We start from the raw sequence: 17,544 nt of genomic DNA, 5'->3' as shown, positions 1-17,544 counted from the left end.
ATTCACCAATTTCATTAGGATTAGGTTTTGGTCTTTTGGTAAAAAAAACCACCAAGGGTAACCTACAATTCAATATTAAGCTAAATAACTACTAATTTCACGAAATAATACAATAATTTCAATAAAAACATAGAAATTACACCAAATCAAACAATAATTTCTATAAAAACATAGCAACTAGACTAAGTCGAGATAAAAACATAGCAATTTCGAAAAAACTAAACAAATTGGTAAAATTTTAAAGTGTCAACAATACTTACTTGCTTCATTCTTAGGCTAGGGCTTTGATTTTTGCTTGGAATCGATTTGAGGAATGCAATTGAGATTTGGTTTTTGCTACTCAAATCAACAGAAGATGAGAAGGATTGAAGGATTCAACAATGGAAGTATCAAGAAGCTGGAAGCAGCGAAGTCAACATGATGCGATGAGTGAACACAGGAGGTCCTCGTGACCTCATTTTTTTTCTTTTTTGCTCCCCCTGCTTTGGGCTAAAATTAATAGGATTAAAATTGAAAGCATTGGTCTACTAATTATTTTGGCTTGGTTGATCCAACATAGTGACTTTTTTTTATGGTTGTCGGTTTTTTTACGTAATGACACAATAGGTAAAAAAAAATTGAAAAAATTAAAGTAGGTGTTGTCTGTCACACCCCCAAACCGGAATGACAAAAACATTTGGGGGCGGGGGACGTCATGTACAGTATCACAACAGTTGCAATCATAGTAATCAAACTAAACACAACCATTATATTGAATAAGCAGAGTATTTACATCTGGTCGATACATGATTCGTATGACAACAAAATGTATAACAAAAGTATAAAAGACGCGACTCTAAAATCTCTGTCTTCTCCAAAACATGTGGGTGTACCTGTCTACCGGTTCCCTGAGAATACAAGTGGTTTTGAAAGTGTATCAACATTTAAGTTGGTGAGTTCAAAAGATTGTTTTTGTAATGAAAACTTGTCTTGGAATCTGTAAAAATGTTTGTATGCTTCTCAAGAAAATCCAATATTTTCTTTAGTAATGAAAAGTAATCTTAAACCCTAAGACAAAATGTACGTTCGCTATTGTATTATGTAGTTGTATATGAAAGTATTAGTATGTATGTCTGGTTACAACCAGTTGTATTGTATCGTGTTGTCTTGTATGAAAACCTTTGTATGAAATCCATGGTTACTTCCAATAGTGTATGGTATTGTTCTGTATGAAAACCCTAGCTACCATCAGTAATGTATAGTTTGTTATGTAATGTATAGTTTGTTATGTATTAAAACCCTGGCTACCACCAGTAATGTATAGTGTGTTCTATATGAAAACCCTAGCTACCACCAGTAATGTATAGTTTGTTTTGTATGAAAAACCTGGCTACCACCAGTAATGTATAGTATGTTCTGTATGAAAACCCTGGCTACCACCAGTAATGTATAGTTTGTCTGTATGAAAACTCTGATTGCCACCAGTAATATATAGCAGTTTTATTACTTAAAATAAAACCATGTGTTTGTATTCCATGGAATCCTCTAGTTGTAGTGTATGGTAGTTCTATTAACTAAAATAAAACTATTTGAAAAATGGAAATCCCATAAACAAAGGTTACTTATACTATTGTGATTTTGGTATAACCATGCTTGATATGACCTAGTGACCTCTACGACGTTCTTCAGGCGTCGTAACGGTATGATATGTGTCACCTCAGGCATGTCTGCCTAACCGTAGCTAGCAATTCAGATGTGGGATTGTCAGTCCCGTATAGATCTATCACAAATATCATGCTCTCTCTCTCTCTCTAGGAGACTCTAGTTATATTGTGGTAAGACTTAGTTCCGTACCCCGGAGGGTACAATTGAAGTAGTGCCTCACAACCCTGTATTAACTAGTTTATGTGTAGTGTTGTAGTGTTCCCTTGTACTCGAAATCGTACGTATAACTTGCAGAGTAAAAATAATTATACTTAAATAATTATTTATTAACGTACTCTTGTATTCGAAAAATAGTATTGTAAATCATAAACTATATCTACCGTAGTGTATATATGTTTGTTTCTATATAATGTTCGCGAAGTAGTAAAACAGTGTATTGTATCTTAAACTATACCAGTTCCTCCCAGATACATGGCTTACATACCCGGCTCAACATTCTTGGAAAACAATCGAATCGAGGGTCCGGATTATAGTTTGAATGTATGTTCTCATTTCATGAAATATAATTCTGTAAAGTTCTGTAATGCTCCCAAACTATATCAACTATAGTTTGATTATATGTCATGTATTATCCTGAAAACTTTGCAATTATAGTTGTATGTTGAAAACTACCCTTATGCCCAGCATGTTACAAAAGGGATAAAAAAAATTTTCTAAATATTTTTATAAAATGTAGTGAATTCTATTCATTATATCAGAATAAGTGACAAAAAGAAAAGAAAGATTATTAAAAAAAAATTAATGAATTCAAGATATTATTATTTTATATGAATACAAAAATAGGTAGAAACAAAAGATAAGAGGATGTTTAATTTCTGTTATATTATATTATATTATATTATATTATATTATATATATATATATATATATATATATATATATATATATATATATATATATATATATATACATTAAATTTTTTCAAGTTTCTAAAAAGTTCGACATGTTTTCGTCATTGGGCGTCATAGCTTTAAGATTTGTATGTGATGTTATTCAGTAACAAAATATCGTTTTAAATCATATATGTATATAAAAATGAATAATAATAGAAAATATATACAAATTATTAATCTCTATTCTAATAAAAGAATAGATTTAATTTTCTATTGACAAGTGTCATATAATTAGACCTCCTCATTAATGTTATATATCACCAATTATGCCATTTGTTAACCTATTAATTATCCAATTTAAATTTTAAATTTTAAATTTTCACTATAATTATACTAATTGATAATTGATTATCTATTTTAAATTTTAAATTTTAAATTTTCCATTCTAATTATATTAAATTCATAACATTAGATTGAAAAATAAAATAAAATTAATATAGATTATAAGGTAATATAACTTCAAGTATTTATTTAAATTAACAATTATAATTTTATATAACAAAAAAATATATCTAAAGTAATAATTTATTTAAAATAATTGATTAATAATTTTAATTTTTTAATATGAAAATTTAATTAATTTTATAACCGTGTTTCTCACGGGTTATAAACTAATTTTATATAAAAATATCACCTTAAATTACGCCTTACAAACAATATAATGTGTCATGATTCGTAAAAGTTTGAGATTTAATATTACGACCAAGCTACCCTTAACGTTATTTAAAACATTGATTTTTATAAATAACGAAGTAATCACCAACCTCGTGAACCAACCAAACCCTTTTTGGAAATCCTGAACTTGAAAATTGTATTAATTTTCTGTTTGCAAGAAAGAGCAACTTTGACACAATCCCAAATACGTTAGTAATATCAAGTAGGAAGTTGGTCACTGACCAAAACTTTTAGCGCTTTATAGAAAACACATCTTTCAATAGGATCAAACAACCCAACCTCCTCCATAAATTAAAAACATATCATAAATACTTTAAATTAAATCATTCTATTTTATGTATCTATTTTTTATTTGGTAAACATATTTGCTAAAATAAAAAATAAAGAAAGAAATTGATATCTCTATGTATATATTTAGGGGTGTTTAGGATTTCTTATATAAAGTGTTTATCAGTTGTATACGATTTTAAATTTTAAATGTTTGAATAAAAAAATCAAAATATTTATTGATTTAAAAAAAAAAACAAAAAAACAAAAAAAAAAAAAAAAAAAAAAAAAAAAAAAAAAAAAAAACAATTTACTATCTTATTACTTTTTGAAAATCCTTATTTAAATTAAATATATATTTACCCATTTACCCTTATATTAACTAAAAGTAAAACATATACCGGTAGGATGAGCTTTGCCTTTTTTCTTAGTTGTAGACCCAAATTACCATCTCCTTTGCAAAATAATGTCTCTTTGGGCCTGTTTTGAATGTGAGTTTTTAGTTTTTATAAAAAAAATCCTTTTAAAAAAATAAGTTTGTAATTACAAGCTTTTAGCATTTAATTAAAAAAACATTTCAAATCTAAAAGGTTACCTACTGTTTAACAAAACGTTACCCCGTTAATAGTTATCCGACTAGTTTTACCAAACAAGTGTGTATTCATGGAAAAGGGTTGATTGTGGCATGCAGGTTTTAAGTTTTAAAACTTCTTGTTTAATAAATTACATATTTTACATTATGACGTTAAGATCCATATGGATTTTAATAAGTCTTTACAAAGAAAATAATAAATTAGATTTAATCGGTACAAGTTTAACGGCGATAAAAATATTTGTTAATTGTTAATTATATAAAATTTTATCAAGAATATTATTATGATTCCCAAAAAATGTAGTTAAAAATAAAGAAACTTAGAAACATATAAGTAAATAATATATAACGATGTCTATTCCGTTCATTTTTATATTTATAAACAAATTTTGTCGTGCATTAAAAATAACTTACAAGTTTATTGCATTTTGATACTGCATAAAATAACCGAAACATTTTCGATTAATTCAGTTTTAATATCGAAAAAACTAATAAATATTTGTAGAAAAAAAAACATATGTTGGTTTTAAATAATCAAATCCCAAACACCTTCTTAGTACAATCTTTACATATCTACACATTCATAAGTGCAAATATGTTTTTTCTATAATTATGATGCATGAATTTATATAATATTTCACGATTGTATAAGTAAGCACTTTTTTACATGCTTACAAGTATAAATATATTTATGTCTCATTAAGCCATGATGAAAAAAACCCAACAAAATGCATACTTCCCTAGTATAGTTGAAAACTATGTACAAAATTCTTATTAAGTTATAGACAGAAAAAAAAAAAAAAAAAAAAAAAAAAAAAAAAAAACAACTAGAGGGGGTATAGAATAAGACCTTAATTTCGTCACAAAATATGTTTGAATGTCGTTTTGTATGAATCCATTTTGTATAAATTTGAAAAGCAAAACACCATTTTTCTTCAAAATCTTGGTTAGCCCTTCCACTTCCCATGTCCTCTCTCTATATTTATATTAATATACATGCACGTATATAACTAAGATCTTAGAGAGAGAAAACAAGAAACAACAACTACAATGGGTGTGTTTTCGTGTGATACCACGATGTTAGTACTAGGATTCTCTACTTTCATCATGATTAACCATGTCAATATGGGACATTCGTTTCCACTGGATCGCGACTTTCAAACACGAAAATTGCAAGAATTTAAGTCGTATTTCTTCCAACGAGAGCATCATGTTTCTCTTGCTTCTTCGTCTTCATCTCCTTCTCCCTCTCCATCTTCGCCTGTAAGTTTATATATTCAAACAGATTGTTCTTTTTTAACTATTACTTTGAAGAGAATGAAAATAACTGATAACTAAATACTAGAGTTTGCAAGTAGGATCGACACATGTTTAGTAATATTCAAAATGGTTCAGCTGGTTGGGTTGATGAGTAGAAGTATAGAACATTTATGCTTATGAATACATTTTGGTATTTAATCTCTGTAATCCGACGCTAAAAGATAAACATAAAATAATGTTAAAAGCTATATACTCTCACACAGGCAACAACCGGGTCAGGAGTCTTTCCGGTGATTGCATATGGTGCGGATCCGACTGGGAAAACCGACAGCACAGACGCAATCCTTAGAGCTATTTCCGACGCCGTTTCCGGCGATGGTGTTGGGTTTTTAATGAATGGTATAAACAACGTCGGTGGAGTTCAAATAAGTCTAGAAGGTGGGATTTACAAGATCAGCCGGCCGATCAAATTCCCGGTCGCCGGCCGAGGGAACATTCTGGTATATATAATTTTTAACTTCAAATCTATTTAAACAGTTTTATATATCTACGTAACAAAAGATATATATTATATATAATTTACATAACACGTACCTAATCGCATCTATAAAACCTTTTTAGTTTTTTGTCGGGTGATTGGTATGTAAATGAGGTATGTAGTTGATGTTTGGCATACCCACTACATAAGAAAAATGTAAAAGATTATAAATATTATTTTTAAGTTTTACTCTTACTAGATAAAAGAGTAGGTACAATTAATTCGTTCAAATTCAAACTAAAACGTCTTATTCAATCCTACATGCATGATTCCACATTTATAATCCTCTCATTTGATCTTATGGTTTCCAAATGCATTTAATTACCAACAAGTATCATTGATTAATCGATGATCTATTTGAAACAGATATATGGTGGGACCCTAAAAGCATCTGATAATTTCACAACCGATGGTTACATGATCGATTTATCATCTCCATCATCATCATCATCATCAAATTCTCAATACAATTACGAATTCATAACACTTAGAGATTTAATGTTAGATTGTAATTTCAAAGGAAGCGGTATCCGAACAATCAACAACCTTCGAACAAGTATCGATAATTGTTACATCGCCCATTTTACCACAACCGGGATCCTAGTACAAGGTGGACACGAAACCTACATTCGAAACTGTTTCCTAGGTCAACATATTACAGCTGGCGGCGACCCTGGTGAACGTAACTTCACTGGAACCGGCATTGACCTACGAGGAAACGACAACGCCGTCACAGATGTTGTCATTTTTTCAGCCGCAGTCGGAATCAGTATTTCCGGACAAGCCAACATGATAACGGGAGTACATTGTTACAATAAGGCCAACGGTTTTGGTGGGACCGGAATATATTTAAAGGTCCCTGGAATCACACAAACTAGAATCGTGAATTCCTACTTTGATTACACCGGAATTGTAGCCGAAGATCCAGTACAACTTCATGTTTCCGATTGTTTCTTTTTGGGTGATGCGTTTATTGTTATGAAATCGGTTCGTGGAGTTGTGGATGGAATAAACATTGTAAACAATATGTTTTCGGGATCTGATAAAGGGATTGATATCGTTCAGTTAGATGAAACGAATCGAGAGTTTACAGAAATTGGTCACGTGGTTGTTGACAAGAATAATGTGAAGGGGATGAGTTTAAAGGCAACTATCGCGAATGGTGTAACAAGGGTCAATGGAACCTCGTGGAGTATTGATTTTAACAAGATTCTTGTTTTTCCTAGACGTATAAAATTTGTTCAACATACGTTAATGACTGATGCGGGTGACTCGTTTCCAAATACTGTTTTACGAAATATCTCGGAAAATCAGGTGTTGATTCAATCTGATGCGATAGTTGAAGGAAGTGCATCGGTGACCGTTGATCAAGGTCTATGGATGTCAGGCTAATTTATATATGTATTTAGCTGAATTCTTTTTCAATTTGTTACATATGTTATTGAGTTCAAGATCGGACTTGAAATTGTAACTTTCTGTATGGGATTAATATAAAAGTATACGGATTAATATATTTATTTGCTTATGTGTTTTCGGTTGTGATTGCAAAAATGAAAATACTTTTACAAAATTTGTCATTTCTGTGGGTCACACATATATTTTGGTCCAAGAGGATAACGTCGTGGATTATAGAAGTAAAATAGTAAATAGATATGTTTTGGGTCTAACTTTGGGCTGCGAAATGTAAAAGTGGGCCAAGTATATGACGTAAGTGCATAAATATATATATTACAATTCAGTATTAATATGTAAATGGCTATTAGGAAGTCTTTTAATTGAACGCAACCTCTTAATTTTTCAGATTTAAAGTGTTTGGTAGTAGCTAAAGAACTAAAAGTGTACCAAAAGTGCATAACAAACCACATGTACCAAAACTGTAATTTAGCATTAAAAACTAGAAGAACTAAAAGTGTAATTCATTCATTTTCTAAACTAAGTATAGGGGCCCAAAAACTGTAATTAATGCATAAAAAGTATATGGACGATAATTGTAATTCAATATTTTTCTAAATTATACACTATAGAATAGAGGCAAAAACTATAACTAATGAAAATTAAAAACTATAGGGACCAAAACTGTAAATAATGCATGAAAACTATAGGGACCAAAAGTGTAATTCAATCATTCCTTAATCAAAAACTATATGGAGCGAATTAAAACCTATCAAAGATCAAAACTGTAATTATTGCATTTCCTACAAATTAAGAAGGATTTTATTAACATATTACAACATTATGGTCAGGGCAGAACTATTTAGCCTGATTTTAAAGTCCATGGAGACTAAAAGCCCAATTTGGTCCATCAAATGAAATATGTGGATCCAGTCAAATGCAACATTGAGTAAGCATAGCCCTATTTGTTTGTTTGAATGAGTGATTATAGATTATAAGTTACAAACCCCCACTTATTAGGATTATAAGAAATATAACTACATATTGATTGAAGTTTCCAGGCATTGGAATTATAAGGAAATTTGAAGAAGTGGCATGGTTTGTATTAAGTAAAATAAATCTTTCTATTTGAATTTAAAATATTTTATGGGCAATATTTAATTGTGTATACATTGTGTATAAATCATTTTATGTTGGGTTTATCGAGTTTTATTTACGTGTAGTATCATGTTAATTTTTGTATCAAAATTTAAACACAACAAATGTAACATCCGGATTTTTACCAGGTATAATGTAAGTTTAATTGTGTTATATTGTGAGAGGGACTCGGCGAGTTGGGGCTCAGACTCGCCGAGTAGGGACGCGGAACTGATCGATGGTGCGCGCTTGGACTCGGCGAGTCCAGGGTATGGACTCGGCGAGTCTGCGCTGTGTGATGAAACCCTAAATCTCCGGGTTTGTGGCCTATTTAAAGGGCCTTATGGCCGTCATTTGCACTCATCCAACCCCCAGAGTGTGTCCCTAGAGTTCTTGAGCGTTTGGTGAAGGATTGAGAGCAAATCTTGACCTTGTGAGTGTTGTTTAGCAAGAAGAAGGAGGCTCTAGGCAAGAGGAAGCAAAGGAGGTTGCTATTTCGCGGATTTGGAGCTTGGATCATCACTTTAGAGGTATTATTTTCGGACCATTTTCTGTTTGGTGAAACTTGATGCATGTTAGGGTTTAATATGATCATTTATGGGGTGATTTGGTGCCCCTTTGGTTCCCTCTTGGAGTTGAGACCATGGATCTGGATCCATAGAGGTCCAGAGGGCCTCACTCATCAAGCTTTATGGGTGGCAATGGAGTCCTTGACCTTGTGTTGATGTATTTGAGTCAAAAACATCATTTATGGTCATGTAGAGGTTATATGTGCATCAAGATTGTGACTTTACGTGCTAAATAAGCATGGAGGGACTGGATCTATGGATTAGTGAACTGGATCTGACCTTTAGAGCAAGATTGAGTCAGTGCATGGCACGGACTCGGCGAGTAGCATGAATGTTGCGCGACCACTCAGCGAGTGGCCTCGCCGAGTTGGGAAGGGTGAACTCAGTGGGTCAAGGGAGAGTCAGGATGGACAGGTGGACCGAGTCAAGCTGGACTCGCCGAGTTGTTCTTGAGACTCGGCGAGTTGAGTCGTGGTGGCCCCACAACTCGTGCCAGGTGGAGCTCGTCGAGTTAGGGGAAATGCTCGACGTATCAAGGGAGGGTTCCAGGGAAATTGGTGCATGCGCACAGACTCGCCGAGTCGCCATAGTGTACTCGCCGAGTCCGGTCAAAGTTGACCGTTGACCAGCGTTGACCAAGAGTGATTTGTTATAGTGTGGTCAACCCTAGTGGGGAAAATGTTAATTAGAGATGTATTGTGCTATAGGGGGACTACAGCTCGGCGGATCGAGTGTTTAGTGATTTCAGGGTTACGAGTTACCGAGACACACGAGGTGAGTCTTCTCACTATACTTTACCTTGAGTAGGTAACCAGAGTTATGTGATAGAGTATTTGTATGCTATGTATGTTATGTGTTGTACTGCATGATTTCTATGTGATTTATGTGGTGCATGTTTATCAGAGCTAGAACCTGAGGGTTCACAGAGTTTGGGTGCACGGACCCACAGAGTTATAGCCTCGAGTGGCTAATATGTGTTATATGCGGTATTTTGGGAAACTCACTAAGCCTTGTGCTTACAGTGTTGATGTTATTTGTTTCAGGTACTAGTGACGACCGCGGGAAGGCGCCGGCTTGATCCGTACACACACACGTCGGAGCTTGACATTTTGATCTTGGGATTTTGTACTGTTTTGTTGAACAATTAAAATGGTTGTTTTTATGAACATTGATGGAATTATGTTTTTATAAAAATCGAAAAAAAAATTGGTTGAAATTTTTGGTGTTACAACAAAATATAACATTGACTTTTTTATACAAGAAAGTTTCCATTTTGTTTCAATACTGTTTCGTTATTGTATTTCGTGGTGTCGTGTGAACTTTAGCTACGCCTAGTCTCAGTAGAATTAAACGAAAGAACTTTCATTTTCATCACGAATACAATTGGTTTCAGTAGAATTAAACGAAAGACACACACAAGACATACCCCTAATTCTATCGATTGAATCTTCTTGATCAAACTCGATTAACAACAAGCCTCTATTTACATTGAGGGATGGAATATACATTCTTAAGAAAAAATAAAAATAAAAAACCAATAAATGCCATTACTTACTCCAATGTGATCTCAAGTATCGTAGTAAGCCTCGGTTTTCTATACAGTCGAAGAAGCAACGAAGAGCACACAACACAAATCGAAGAGAGCGCCATGCAAGCACCGGCGACCCATGGCGGCAATTGGACTTTGAACCACGGAAACAGGATTCCGGCGGATACCGGAATGGCGACAACGTTGTATGCCATGGCAAAAACGTAATTTACACGAATACGAGCGAAGGTTTTTCTTGAAAGATCGATGGCAGTGATCACGTCTTCTAAATTGTTTTTCATCAGAACGTAGTCAGCGGCTTCAATTGCGATATCAGTTCCGGCACCGATTGCCATTCCGACGTCGGCGGCTGCTAAGGCGGGGGAATCGTTGATTCCGTCGCCCACCATTGCAACGATGCTACCGTCTCTTTGAAATGAACGGATGACTTCAGCTTTTCCGGCCGGCATCACCTCTGCCCTTACATCTAGAATTCCAGCCTATAAATTGAAATGAAGTTTATTGAATTTTATGAAATTCTAGGAAGGAATTGGAATCTTATTGAATTGAATTTGAATTGAATTTGGGAGTGAGAAAAGAGAAAACAGACCTCTTGTGCAACAGCTCTAGCAGTACGCCAATTATCTCCAGTAACCATGATAGAGCGAACACCCATTTTGAAAAGCGCCTCCACCACAATCGCAGCTTCTCTCTTTAACGGATCTGCAACTCCCACAACACCGATAAGTTCGGAATCACAAGCCACTAGTATTCCTGTCTTTGCATTCTCTTCTAAATCCACCATAAAATCTTCAACTTCGAGGGGAATCATAACCCCTTTCTCTTTCAGCAAAGCTCTGTTTCCTACCTGTCCAAACCAATTCAAATAAGAAAAAAAAAAAAAAAATTAAAACAACAGTATGGTTTAGTTAATGTTACCAAAATCTGTTTCTGATTGATGCAACACTCAAGGCCTCTTCCAGGAATTGCACAGAAATCAGAGGTATCGAGAAGCCATCCTGTCATTTTTTCATCTTTGGTCACTCTCGGAGAATCTTTTGGAGCAGAAGGATTCTCAAAGAAATGGAAATGGCGAGCGTAATCACATATTGCTTTTGATAATGGATGTTCGCTATTAACCTGAGACGAATGGATTTATAATTAGTAAATGATTGTCTCTTTTTTATAATAACTGAACAAGAATGGATTTATATTTTTATACCTCGGCAGAAGCGACCAATGTCAAGAAGTCTCCACGATCCATTTGTGTGAATACTTTAACAGTGGTAACTGCAGCTTTATTCTGAGTTAAAGTACCGGTTTTATCAAATATTACATATCGAATATTTTGAGCCCTTTCTAATGCATCTCCTCCTTTGATAAGAACACCGTTATTAGCTCCAACCCCGGTTGCAACCATCACAGCAGTTGGTGTGGCTAGACCAAGTGCACAAGGACATGCAACAACAACAGCCGAAATAGAAAACATAAGTGCAAATTCAAAGTGGGACCCATTTGGAGGCAACCATGTTTCTGGGTAAACTCCAAAAATTCCACTAAAGTACCTGCGTTTAGTAAAAGATATAATATCATAACAATATTATCTTTATCTTTATCTTTATCTTTATGTTTTGTCTTGTCATGCATAATAAGCTTACCACACGATGAATGTCATCATTGACAAACTAACAACTGTAGGGACAAAAATGCTTGCAATCTGAAACAATCAACATGGCATTGAATGAGTAATGTGCTTATTCATCTCACAAACAAACTATCTTTATGGATTAAGACAAAAAGAAAGTCGCATATATACTTTGTAATGTGTACTTACAAAGTCAGCAAACTTCTGGATAGGAGCTTTGGACATTTGTGCTGTTTCAACGAGAGAAATAATCTGGCTTAAAACTGTATCAGAGCCTATTTTGGTAGCTTGAACATGGAGGGAGCCATGTAAGTTTATAGTCCCTCCAATCACTAAAGAATTTATCTCTTTTAAACAAGGTGTTGATTCACCTGTAACCATACTCTCATTCACATAACTTGAACCTGAGACAACATGGCCATCAACTGGAATCTTTGACCCTGGAACAATTTTTAATATATCTCCTAATTGAATCAGTAATGAATCTATCTCCCTTTCTCCTATAACATTTCCATCTGCCACAAACTCAAACTTATTAATCTCAAAACACCATTCATATTCATACCTGTGTCTTAGATACTACATGACATGATAGAACTAGACAAGCTTTGTAGGACTATACTGGATGATGAGGATGAAGAGGGTATTCGTGTCTTTTTGCATGGATGAGGGATATTGGGTCGGATAAAAAAAATTCACTTTTTGTCCCAACCAAAAACTGGAATAAAGGAGATGAGAAGGGTATTCATGTCTTTTGCACAGAGAGCTTAAAAGTGAGTCCTTGTCCCACCTTTTTGGATGGAATAAAAAAATTTTGGGAGAGGCACTAGACCAGGAAGAATGGCTTTTTAGTAGTAAGTTATATTTTTGGTCCCTGAGTATGCTGATTTTTACAATTTTGGTCCCAAAAAGATCCTTATAAACGTTTTTAGACTCTATTCCAAGTAAAATAACTATAATGTAGGGATCAAATTTTCAAAAATAAGCTACATTGAGTCACATAGACCAACAATAGTTATGTTACTGGAAACACGAGTCAACAGCTTACAAGAACCTCAAATAAGGGCCAAAACTGTAAAAGAAAACTTCATGGGACCAAAATTGAAAAAATTGGCTATACTCTGAGACCAAAAAAATGCAACTTACTCTTTTTCCAAGTGGTAAAAGATGTTGATGGGTTCAATTGCTATAGAAAAGAGTTAAGTACCTTTGTCTAAAAGAAGCAGCAAAGCTGTTGAAGGTGCAAGTTCCACTAACTTCTTTATAGCATCTGAAGTTTTCCCTTTTGCAAGGGTTTCCAAGTATTTCCCAAACAACACAAAAGTTATTAACATTGGACTTGTTTCAAAGTAAGTCCGAGACCAAAACCCTGTGATTGCACCATATAGAAGGGCATAAATGGAATAAAAGTATGCAGCTGAGGTTCCCATAGCCACCAAAACATCCATATTTGTTGCACCATTACGTAATGCTCGAAAAGCAGCAATATAAAAACGCTTCCCGGCTTTAAACTGAATGAGGCTAGCCAATATCACAAGCAACCAATCGCCAATTTGGAATGGTCCAATCGATAAGAGTAATATGTAATTAAGAAAGGGTATATGTGGACATATGAATCCCAATGCAAAGATGGGAATCTGTCATCAAGTGGAATAGTTAGTTAGTAAGTAAGAGAAGGCATAAAAATTAAAGAAACAAAAAAACCATTTCCTTACCCCAAGAGAGAAACTGAAAAGAAAGTTGTGCAACATGTGTGAAGATTCTTCAAGATTTTGAGTAACCATTCTTGCATAAGGATTCTTTACATGTACTTGAAAATTACCACCACTTTCTTTATGAATCACATCAACTAAATCTCTAGGAGTAAGTATCTCAGTATCAAAATAAACATCTACTTCACTTGTTATCTTGTTATAATCAAACTGTCTAACTCCATTCATGTTGCATAATATTCCATCTAATGTATGTTCATCCAAGTGATTCGATATCCCTGTTATTCCTAACATGATTCTATCTTGTCCGCTGCTTTCTGCAAGTGAAGCCTCAAAACCAGCATCTTCAATGGCATTGATGATTTCGTCCTTACTGATTGTAGAAGGATCATATTCTACTTGCCCTAGTGAGGTAGCAAGAGCAACTATAGCTTTTTTAACACCAGGAAGCTTTCTTAAAATGCCTTCAATGGAATTAACACAAGCTGCACATGTCATGCCTCCAATTATGAACTGGCCTACTACAGTTCCATGTTTTGTACCCTGGTCTTGTAAAATCTCGGCCTCAAACCCTGCATCTTCTACTGCATTCTTGATATCATCTTGCTGAAGAAAGTGTGCAAATCATGTTCTCAGTTTGTAAAAACTATGTGTTATCTATGAACTTTTTTCATCTTATTTCTTGGTTGATCATTATACTCAAATTTAACTTTTAAACAGCTTATGCTACCATTGGCTTTGAAAATAGTACTCATCAATCCATTTGGGAGTGAAATGGACTGTTTTTCAACTATAAAATTAAGTACATAATTTTTTCAAGAAAATTCCAATGACTAAACCGAAATTGAATAAACATATATGTGAAAACTTTGGTCCCAATCAAATTAATATAATAAAATGTATATCAGTTACCGAAATGACAAAAAGAGGGGGAAAAACGTAAGAACAATAAGAGGACAATCTCTAAGATTGATTTCTGCATAAATGTAAACTTGGAACAATCGTCAATGTTGACCTAAATAATAGAAACATACTGTTTACAAGTTCGGTAAGCTTACGATCACGATTTCACATTATAAATTATACATTCATAAAACAAAATGGTAACAGCAAGTATTCTTTCGTTCAGATATTACTCCATGAATCATGATTCAGAATTTAGTGAAAAGGAATCACAGAAATGAGACTTACATCGACCAAATTGGGATGAAAAACGACGTCAGCTTTGTTCTGTAACAAAGCTACGGAGGCGCTAACGACGCCGTTGAGGCTCATGAGTGCTCCTTCGACTGAATTGGAACACGCTGCACATGTCATCCCTGTGACTCGCACCTGAATTCTCGTAACGCCTACTTTCTCCTTACCTTTCCTACTTTTACCGGCATTATTATCATTATAAGCATCTTCATAAGAATCTAAAAGCCTAACATCCTCGAGGTTAACGTCTATGTCGATCGCCGACGAAGCACGACCGCCGTCGCTATCACGGTCCCCAACCTCCGTCAGCTGGAGGTCTTTGAAGGTCGGCGTCATGATTAAATCACGGGCGATCCGAACAAATTCTATATAAATGTCCTGTATGTATCTCTGTAAATATCGACAGAGAGAAAATCTACGTTATATATATACACAGGCATATGGTGAAAGAGAGAGAGAATGACAGGTGAAACTGATGATATTAAGGACCCAGACACCCAGCCATGGCGCTAAACTCTTTCGTAAATGTTCATTTACACCCCCTTCGTGTTATTTCAATTCACATCTTGGGAACTTAGATTAGCTTAATTCATTTATGAACAATTTCATTTTCTTTTTTCCTGTTGATATTGTAAAATATAATAATAATAATAATAATAATAATAAATAAATAAAATTAAAAAATTAAAAAAAAAGACTTTACTGTGATTTTACCATAAGTCACAAACTCAGGTGGTGTTTGTTTTTTGGAAAAAACCTCTTCAAACCTCTTACTGCTGCGCGGCGCAGCACACGCGCAGCACTTTTCATCTCGCAGCTGTTTGTTTTTTAGAAGTTTTTTGAATCAAAAACCTCTGCGCAGGCTCTGTTTGGCGCAGCACTTGTACTGCCTCTTCTAACCTCTTCCAACATCTTATTCTTCTTTTTTTATTGCTGAAATTTTGATTATATGTTATTAAAATTTTATTTCACATTTTTTTCCGTTTTTTTTTTTCGTTTATTCTTATTGAATTTATTTTTCATTTTTTTATATTCAATAATGATAATCTCTTGATGAAATATCATTATTTTTTACTAAAATATCTTTATTTTTTGTTGAAATATCATTCTTTTTTACTGAAATATCATTAATTTTTACCGAAATGTTATACATTATTAAATTTTACGTATTAAAAAACTATTTTCGGTTTATAAAATTAGTTTATTTTAATTTTTTAATATCTGTAGCAGTATGCGGATGTTAAAAAAACAAACACGTTTCTTATTATAGTCTGCAGTCGTTTGGTCCACCTCTTCTACTGTAGAGGTTTGCAGAGGTGGTCCGCAGACTTCATGAATTTTTGCTTCAGAAAATCAAACAGCACCGTCTCTACTAAATTGTTTTGATGAATATGATCCATATAGTTTCCAAAACTTGAATTAACGATGTCGTTGTTACTGTTCATCCATGAGTGTAAGGATATTTCTGTCTTTTCAATAGCAGGAACTGAATTTGTGATTAAGGATAAACCATAAAGAGTATTTATTTAAGTTTTTCTATACTTTATGTTTATGAGTTTGTTGATTTTCCATATCTTTACTTTTTAAAATATCACTTTGAACTTTGAAAAATATTATTTTCACTCCTTTATTTACAAAATTTCAGTGTTAACCCCGTATATATAATTTGATTTTAATTAATAATTTCTGTTCTTTAACTTAAAAAAAAAAAAAAAAAAAAAAAAAAAAAAACTATTATTACGTGTTTATTTTTATATATTTATCGATATAATTAAAGGTGGTTAGTGCTTCAATTTTAATTTACAACTTTCTTTTGTTACTTTTTTTAATTACATGGTCTTTTTATAAAGTTGTCGGCTTAAATTCGAGTTTATATACGTTTCGATGTAGTTTTTTTTTTCGTTTTTGTGTTTAAGTTTATGTATGTTTCCTACGTATGAGACGAGTCACATTGTAACGCTCAATTTTGGTATAAGCTTAATTATCTAATTAATTGTATTTTTCATTTGGGACTCAAAGAGTTGGAAGCTCCAACTCGTCGTGTCGAGAGGGATTTTTGTCGCGGATATTTATGGACCAACTCGACGATTCGGGGTGTCCCAACTCGGCGAGTTGGTGGTTGTGAATAAACCCTGATTTTTAGGGTGTTGCACCCTATTTAAAGACCTTAAGTCCCTTGTTGGCCTTCTTACTAGCCTCTTTGTCCAGGAACCCTAATTTTGTGCATTATCCTCCAAGGTTGAGTGTGTGAGCTTGTGGTGAGCTTTGAGAGTTGGTTTTTGGTATTCTTTGGAAAGAGCTTTGAAGTTGGAGGTGCCTAGTTTGAAAGGAGGGCTTTAGATCCAGAAACTCTCTATTTGTTGCAGTCCTTTTGAGGTATAAAGTCGATACCTTGCTTTGTTATCATCTAGATCTTTTTGTTTGATGTTTTAGCT

General features: G+C 33.7%; 2 protein-coding genes across 2 annotated transcripts; one reads left to right on the top strand and one right to left on the bottom strand.

Annotated features, from left to right (window-relative positions):
- Nucleotides 1-5,089: 5,089 nt before the first annotated feature.
- Nucleotides 5,090-7,425, top strand: LOC145011854 (polygalacturonase QRT3-like). The gene is made up of 3 exons (XM_078970600.1): nt 5,090-5,394; nt 5,655-5,891; nt 6,296-7,425. Exons 1-3 carry the CDS (start codon nt 5,182-5,184, stop codon nt 7,319-7,321), a joined length of 1,476 nt encoding a protein of 491 aa, XP_078826726.1. The 5' UTR covers nt 5,090-5,181; the 3' UTR covers nt 7,322-7,425.
- A 2,948-nt stretch (nt 7,426-10,373) lies between these two features.
- On the bottom strand, nt 10,374-15,506 carry LOC145013085 (copper-transporting ATPase RAN1-like). The gene is made up of 9 exons (XM_078971888.1): nt 15,104-15,506; nt 13,916-14,518; nt 13,408-13,837; nt 12,390-12,715; nt 12,214-12,272; nt 11,778-12,120; nt 11,495-11,695; nt 11,166-11,423; nt 10,374-11,055 (listed from the first exon to the last, which is right to left on the bottom strand). Exons 1-9 carry the CDS (start codon nt 15,443-15,445, stop codon nt 10,579-10,581), a joined length of 3,039 nt encoding a protein of 1,012 aa, XP_078828014.1. The 5' UTR covers nt 15,446-15,506; the 3' UTR covers nt 10,374-10,578.
- Nucleotides 15,507-17,544: the final 2,038 nt, after the last annotated feature.

The sequence above is a fragment of the Lactuca saligna genome, chromosome 8 (assembly GCF_052625555.1).
Source record: "Lactuca saligna cultivar CGN05327 chromosome 8, ASM5262555v1, whole genome shotgun sequence".
Lineage (NCBI taxonomy): Eukaryota > Viridiplantae > Streptophyta > Magnoliopsida > Asterales > Asteraceae > Lactuca > Lactuca saligna.
Note: the sequence above shows the minus strand (reverse complement) of the source record. Positions and strands in the feature narration are given on the sequence as shown.

Coding starts and splice junctions, on each gene's coding strand:
- LOC145011854 (XM_078970600.1), top strand. CDS start 5,182: ATGGGTGTGTTTTCGTGTGATACCACGATGTTAGTACTAGGATTCTCT. Junction 5,395..5,654: donor CTCCCTCTCCATCTTCGCCT/GTAAGTTTATAT, acceptor ACTCTCACACAG/GCAACAACCGGGTCAGGAGT. Junction 5,892..6,295: donor CCGGCCGAGGGAACATTCTG/GTATATATAATT, acceptor TATTTGAAACAG/ATATATGGTGGGACCCTAAA.
- LOC145013085 (XM_078971888.1), bottom strand. CDS start 15,445: ATGACGCCGACCTTCAAAGACCTCCAGCTGACGGAGGTTGGGGACCGT. Junction 14,519..15,103: donor TTCATCCCAATTTGGTCGAT/GTAAGTCTCATT, acceptor CACTTTCTTCAG/CAAGATGATATCAAGAATGC. Junction 11,056..11,165: donor CTAGAGCTGTTGCACAAGAG/GTCTGTTTTCTC, acceptor TTCAATTTATAG/GCTGGAATTCTAGATGTAAG.